The 7,500-nt window shown below is 37.8% G+C and overlaps 1 protein-coding gene across 4 annotated transcripts in view; it reads left to right on the forward strand.

Annotated features, from left to right (window-relative positions):
* Positions 1-7,500, forward strand: part of LOC123512732 (monocarboxylate transporter 10-like) — a 157,431-nt gene that overhangs the window by 130,409 nt on the left and 19,522 nt on the right. For all 4 annotated transcript variants that reach the window (XM_045269294.1, XM_045269297.1, XM_045269298.1 and 1 more), the window contains exon 2: positions 6,096-6,281. In XM_045269294.1, the coding sequence (XP_045125229.1) occupies positions 6,096-6,281 (186 nt within the window). The remainder of the gene's footprint in view (positions 1-6,095; positions 6,282-7,500) is intronic.

Genomic DNA, 7,500 nt, shown 5'->3' on the forward strand with positions numbered 1-7,500 from the left:
ACACACACACACACACACACACGACTCTTTCTGTTTGTTAATATGTCTGTGTTTGTTTATGTATCTGCTTATCTGTCTGTCTGTCTGTCTGTCTGTCTGTCTGTCTGTCTGTCTGTCTGTCTGTCTGTCTGTCTGTCTCTCTTCTCATTTATCATTTTTTTTTCTCTTTCTCAATTTCTTCTCTGGAAATTGTAATATCCATAGATTTTCTTTTATCTTTATCTATCTTGATCTTGATTCTACTCTCTCTCTCTCTCTCTCTCTCTCTCTCTCTCTCTCTCTCTCTCTCTCTCTCTCTCTCTCTCTCTCTCCATAATTTCCGTTTTTCCTCATATTCTTGTTTTATTTTTCTTTTCTCTCTTTCCTGCTATTTAAACACTTCTCTCTCTCTCTCTCTCTCTCTCTCTCTCTCTCTCTCTCTCTCTCTCTCTCTCTCTCTCTCTCTCTCTCTCTCTCTCTCTCTTCAGACCACGTGCTGTTCACCTAATGTAAACAAGCAGTGGTTTTTAAAGATGGCCGCCAAGTCACAGGATGCAGCCACATTAGTAGAGATAGCTTTAATTAGTGACGGATCTCCTCATATTACTCTCTCTCTCTCTCTCTCTCTCTCTCTCTCTCTCTCTCTCTCTCTCTCTCTCTCTCTCTCTCTCTCTCTCTCTCTAATTTGGTTTTCCTCGTAATCTTGTTTTGTCTCTCTCTCTCTCTCTCTCTCTCTCTCTCTCTCTCTCTCTCTCTCTCTCTCTCTCTCTCTCTCTCTCTCTCTCTCTCTCTAATTTTGTTTTCCTCGTAATCTTCTCTTTTGTTCTCTCTCTCTCTCTCTCTCTCTCTCTCTCTCTCTCTCTCTCTCTCTCTCTCTCTCTCTCTCTCTCAGTTTGATTAATCATTCTCTCGTAATTCACACTTCCCCTTCCTCCTCCTCCTCTCTCCTCCTCCTCCTCCTCCTCCTCCTCCTCCTCCTCCTCATTATCCTATCTACCTCAACATTCACCATTTTCTTTTTCCTTTCCTTCATTTTCTTCCGTTTATTCATTTCTTTCCTCTTTCTTTCTTTATTGTTTTCTGATTATCAAACTTTTCTTCACATTTTTCTTTATTTTCTTTCTCCTTTTTTGTGTTTTGTTTACTATTTCCTTCTTCTTGATTTACGATTTTGGAAGAAGAAGGAATGAGAAAGAAGAAGAAGAAGAAGAAGAAGAAGAAGAAGAAGAAGAAAAAGAAAGAGAGGAATTATGATGAGTAAATAATCTGTCTCTCTCTCTCTCTCTCTCTCTCTCTCTCTCTCTCTCTCTCTCTCTCTCTCTCTCTCTCTCTCTCTCTTTGTCTCTCTCATCTACCATTATTAATCTACGAGTGTGTAAACTTTGCCATAATAGCTCATGATTGATTGATGAGAGAGAGAGAGAGAGAGAGAGAGAGAGAGAGAAGCTCTCTCTCGTTTTCAGAAGACTCCTAAAATTCTCTTTCGATAGTACAAGATTAAAGATAGCCTCTCTCTCTCTCTCTCTCTCTCTCTCTCTCTCTCTCTCTCTCTCTCTCTCTCTCTCTGACGGTGGTTTTACATGATATTATAGCCATTATTAAATTATTATTATTATTATTATTATTAGTAGTAGTAGTAGTAGTAGTAGTAGTAGTAGTAGTAGTAGTAGTAGTAGTAGTAGTAGTAGTAGTAGTAGTAGTAGTAGTAGTAGTAGTAGTAGTAGTAGTAGTAGTAGTAGTAGTAGTAGTAGTAGTAGTAGTAGTAATGAAGGTTTACTAATTTCTTTTCTTCTCTTCTTACTCCTCCTCCTCCTCCTCCTCCTCCTTTCTCTTCTTTTTTTCTTCCATTTTTTCTTTATCTTTTCTTTCTTCTTCTTCTTCTTCTTCTTCTTCTTCTTCTTCTTCTTCTTCTTCTTCTTCTTCCTCTTCTTCTTCTTCTTCTTCTTCTTCTTCTTCTTCTTCTTCTTCTTCTTCTTCTTCTTCTTCTTCTTCTTCTTCTTCTTCTTCTTCTTCTTCTTCTTCTTCTTCTTCTTCTTCTTCTTCTTCTTCTTCTTCTTCTTCTTCTTCTTCTTCTTCTTCTTCTTCTTCTTCTTCTTCTTCTTCTTCTTCTTCTTCTTCTTGTTCTTCTTCTTGTTCTTCTTCTTGTTAGTGTAGTAAAAATAGTCGAAAAACATGATTATACGTATTAAATCTTTCCTCCTTTTCCCTCCTCCTCCTCCTCCTCCTCCTCCTCCTCCTCCTCCTCCTCCTCCTCCTCCTCCTGCCTCTCATAAATTCAGGTTTCTTGAGTAATTACAGCCACATCTGAGTGACCTTAGATGACCTCAGATATGACCCAATTGACCTACATGCACTCTCTCTCTCTCTCTCTCTCTCTCTCTCTCTCTCTCTCTCTCTCTCTCTCTCTCTCTCTCGCTCTCGCTCTCTTGCTCTTCCTCCTCTTCTTCCTCCTCTCCTTCATTTAACCTTTCTTCATCCCTCCTTCATCTTTCCTCGTCTGTTCCTCCGTTGCCTTCTTCAGCAAATCCCTTTCTCTATCCTCTTTCATTCCTCCTTCGCTTCCTTTTCTCTCCTTCCAAGAAAGAGTGAGGTGAAGTGAAGGGTCTGGTGTGTTGGCTTCTTGCTGTTTTCCTCACCCTCTCTTGTTCTTGAAGCTTTCGTTATGTTTTTCTATCCTCGTAGCTTCGTTTATCTATTTATTTTTTCATTTCTCTCTCTCTCTCGTTGTTCAAGGTGGAAATGTGTTTGGAAATGTGGCTTGGTGCTGTGAAGTGGAGCTGTTTGGCGTGTTTGTCTGATTTTTATTTTTGTTTTATTTTTCTAGCTTCGTTTTCATATTTTTTTTTTTTCTTGAGTGAGGAAAAATGTTTGGAATTGTCTTGGTGCTGTGAAGTGAAGCTGTGTTGTCTAGTTTGTTTTTGTAGTTTCATTTTCATATTCTTTTCGTTCTTGTTTGTGGAAATGTATTTGGAATAGTGTTTTGGTGCTGTGAAGTGAAGCTGTGTTGTTTAGTTTGTCTGATTTTTTTTCTAGCTTCATTTTCATATTTTTTTCGTTACTTGTGTGTGGAAAAACGTTTGGAATTGTCTTGGTGCTGTGAAGTGAAGCTGTTTTGTCTCATTCGTCTATTTTCGTAGCTTCATTTTCATATTCTTTTCGTTCTTGTGTGTGGAAAAATGTTTGGAAGTGTGTTTTGGTGCTGTGAAGTGAAGCTGTGTGTGTAATCTATTCTCGTAACTTCATTTTCATTATATTCTCGTTGTTCATGGTGTAAAAATATCTGGAAACGTGTCTTGGTGCTGTGAAGTGAAGCTGTGTCATGTTTTTCCTGTAGCTTCATGGTTTGCTTAGTGTCTCTAGTGCCTGTCTCTCTATAGCTTCAATTTTCATCATCCTCTTGTTCTTAATGGTGAAAAATGTCTGGAAATTGTCTTGGTGCAGTGAAGTGAAGCTGTATCATGTCTTTTTAAGCTTCACGTATTGTTTAGTGTGTCTTTGTTTTTGTAGCTTCAATTTTCATCATCCTCTTGTTCTCAATGGTGCAAAAATGTCTGGAAACTGTCTTGGTGCAGTGAAGTGAAGCTGTATCATGTCTTTTTAAGCTTCACGTATTGTTTAGTGTGTCTTTGTTTTTGTAGCTTCAATTTTCATCATCCTCTTGTTCTTAATGGTGAAAAATGTCTGGAAATTGTCTTGGTGCAGTGAAGTGAAGCTGTTCTTGTTCTTAATGGTGAAAAAAAAAATGTTATGGTACAGTGAAGTGAAGGTGTCATGTCTTCTATAGCTTCACATATTCTTTGGTGTTCTCTTCTTATTTTATTTATTCATTTCATTTCATTTTATTTATTTATTTATCTTTTATTTTTCTTATCTATTATTCTTTTTTATTGTGTGTGTGTGTTGTTTTTTTTCCCGCCAATTTGACTCGACTTAAGAAAATGCGTTTGAACAGTGTCTTGAAATAAAAGTATCGATGTGATGGCATTTTCTTAACCTCCCTCTCTTGTGTTCTATCCTATCTTATCCCCAGGTTGGCTTGGAGGCTGAAATTCACGTGGAAAATGTCTTAAAAATAGTAAAATGTTAATATGATACCTTCTTTTCATCTCTATTAGTCTAACGTTCTTTATCCTCAAAAATGTTGATATGACAGTTTTCTACACCTTTGTCTATCCTCTGCCTTTTAAAATCGTTCCACAGGATAGTAAAATGTTAATATGAGACCTTTTTTCCACCTTTCCTATTGGTCTAACGTTCTTAATTTTCTAAAACATTGATAAGGCAGTTTCCTTAATCGTGTGTGTATCCTGTGCCTTTTAAAATCCTTCCACAGAATAGTAAAATGTTAGTGTGATAGTTTTTTCAATCTTCTCAAATAGTCTCACGCTCTCTTTCCTTTAAAGTTTCTTGAAGTGTTGACCTGACAGCTTCTTACACGCTTTTCTATGCTCAGCTGTTTAAAATCTTTCCTCAGGTTGGCTTGGAGTCTCAAAGTTACATAGGAAGTGTCTTAGAATAGTAAAATGTTAGTATGATAGTTTTTTTCCACCCTTTCAAATGGTCTTACTTTCTCTGTCCTCTGAAATTTCCTAAAGTCTTGATGTGACAGTTTCCTTCACCTTTTTCTCTCCTCTATCGTTCCAAAATTTTCCACAGGTTGGGTCGGCTGTTCAGTGGAGTGTCTTAGAATAGTGAAATGTTGATATGATAGTTTTTTTCCACCTTTTAAAATTTCCTGAAGTGTTGATGTGACAGTTTCCTTCATCTTTTTCCTTTTTTCCTTCCTCTATAGCTCCTAAATTTTCCACAGGTCGGCTCGGCGGTTGAGTGGAGTGTCTCAGAATAGTGAAATGTTGATATGATAGCCTTTTCCACCTTTTCAAATAGTCTTACTGTCTCTGTCTTCTAAAATTTCTTAGTGTTGATCTGACAGTTTGTTACACCTTGGCTCGGGTCCCTAATGGAGTGTCTCAGAATAGTGAAATGTTAATATGAGATCTTTTTTCCACCCTTTCAAATTGTCTTACGTTCTTCTCTAAAATTTCTTGAAGCGTTGATGTGAGAGTTCCCTTCACCTTTTTCCTTGCTCTGCTGTTCCAAAATTTTCCACAGATTGACTCGGCAGGTCAATCGAGTGTCTTAGAATAGTGAAATGTTAATATGAGACTTTTTTCCATCTTTTCTAGTGATCTGATTATGTTTTATCCTCTATAGTGTTGGAAAAATGGTACTTCAACTCTTAAAATCTTCCCACAGGAGAAGGTATAGGTATAGGGAGGAAAAGGATGCAAGAAGAGATAGAGATAAGAATGAGAGAATAAAGGAGGGAAGGAGGGAGAGAGGGAGGGATTGAAATAGCGTGTTTTGTTACTTTGAGTTGTGAGAAATATGTTTGTTGTTGTCAAGTGTGTGTTTTGATTGCTGCTTGTAAATTTCCATATCGTCTGATGGCTTGTTGTTACTGTCAATGTTATAGCGTCATTTTTCTCCCGCAGGTTGACTCAGCGGCGTAAAAACTGTCTAGAAGTGTCTTGTTATAGTAAAGAGTGTGTTTTGAATGCTTCCTCTAACTCTCTTTGTCTGGTGAATTTCTGCAGCTTTATTTATTTATTCATCTACGTATATGTGTGTCTATTTAGAGTTTTGCTTCAATTCTAGTCTCTCTCTCTCTCTCTCTCTCTCTCTCTCTCTCTCTCTCTGTAATAATGAAGTTTTTTTCCTTGTCTGGTAAACTGTTGCAGCTTTATTTTGTTTATTTATCTACCTATTTATCCATCTATTTATGTATTTACTTGTTTATTTAGAGTTTTCTTGTGTTCTAGCGTCATTCTCCTTTGTAACAATAAAGTCTCTCCTTGTCTGGTATATTATTGCAGCTTTATTCTATCTATTTATCTACCTACCTATCTATCCATCTATCTATCTATCTATTTGTTCATCTATTTACAGTTTTCCTTGTGTTTAAGCATCCCTCTATGATAATAAAGTCTCTTGTTTTGAATGTTCTTAGTAACTTTCCTAGTCTGGGTAATTGTTGCAGCTTTATCTATCTATCTATCTATCTACTCATCTATTTACAGTTTTCCTTGTATTCTAGCGTCCTTCTCCTCCCGCAGGTTGGCTCGGCGGGCTGTCCACCTCCCTGGCACTGTTCATCTCGCCCATCACGATCGGAGTGTGTCGCAGGAACTCCACACGTCTCACGGCAGTGCTGGGCGGGCTGGTGACGGCTCTCGGCTGCCTCTTCACCTCCTTTGCTAGTCAGTTCCACCAACTCTTCTTCAGCTACGGCACTGTTATTGGTGAGTAGGTGGCACTGGGTGAGGTTAAACTACGTGAATATTAGATGCATTAACCTTCCTTAGTGCTTTGATTTTTACCATGAGTTTTGGCTGTGATTACATGATTTTTTTTGACATTAGGAAGAGTCTATGGAGGTCAAGGGATTAATGGCCAGAGTCTTCACTATTTTAATCACCACATGTGTTTCTGAGGCTGTGGGTGAGGCTAAACTAGGGGAATGTTAAATGATTATCCCTTCTAGTACTGGGACGCATTTTTATCACGAGTTTTAGGTGTGGTTAGATGACTTTATTGATATTAGGAAGGAGGTCAGAAGGTTAATGGCCAGAGTCTTCACTATTTTAATCACCCACATATGTTTCTGAAGCTGTTAAAAATCACCAAATGGTTAGTAAAATGAATATGGAAATGGGTTATGGTACTAATGGGGTCAAGGGAATAAACTTAGTAATTAGGGGGGTGGAAGAAGAAGAAGAAGAAGAAGAAGAAGAAGAAGAATGGTATAAGAAATATTTTTAGTCATCAGTGTAGGAACAAGTAAATAAGTAGTTAAATAGATATGGTTAATTTTTTCTTCTCTTCTTTTTATTCTTTCATTCTTCAACACACACACACACACACACACACACACACACACACACACACACACACACACACACACACACACACACACACACACACACACACACACACACACTCTATAAATACGCCCATAACTCACATCCACGCTCACGTACACACACTCCACCTCGTGTACACATCCATAACTCAAACGTACACACTCAGACAGGAGGAAGATTTACGTTCATGAAATTCTCTCCTTACGTACACAGGACCAGAATGTGTGTGTACGTAGCCATTACATTTACGTACACACTTCTTGATTTATACGTACACAGACCTAGAAAAACGTACATGATCTATAGAACCATACACACACACACACACATACATACATACATACATACAGTACTTAGCACACTTAATACCACTTCATTACACTTATCTCACGAAATCCTCTCTTTACTTTCACACATAAAGAAAGAATAAAGATAACTCTAACTAATTTTGTGAGATAACGCTAGAAAATGTATCTGGCACTCTCCTCTCTCTCTCTCTCTCTCTCTCTCTCTCTCTCTCTCTCTCTCTCTCTCTCTCTCTCTCTCTCTCTCTCTCTCTCCTTTAATTAATTAAGTCTTCTTATGATGTACTAAAGAC

The sequence above is a fragment of the Portunus trituberculatus genome, chromosome 34 (assembly GCF_017591435.1).
Source record: "Portunus trituberculatus isolate SZX2019 chromosome 34, ASM1759143v1, whole genome shotgun sequence".
Lineage (NCBI taxonomy): Eukaryota > Metazoa > Arthropoda > Malacostraca > Decapoda > Portunidae > Portunus > Portunus trituberculatus.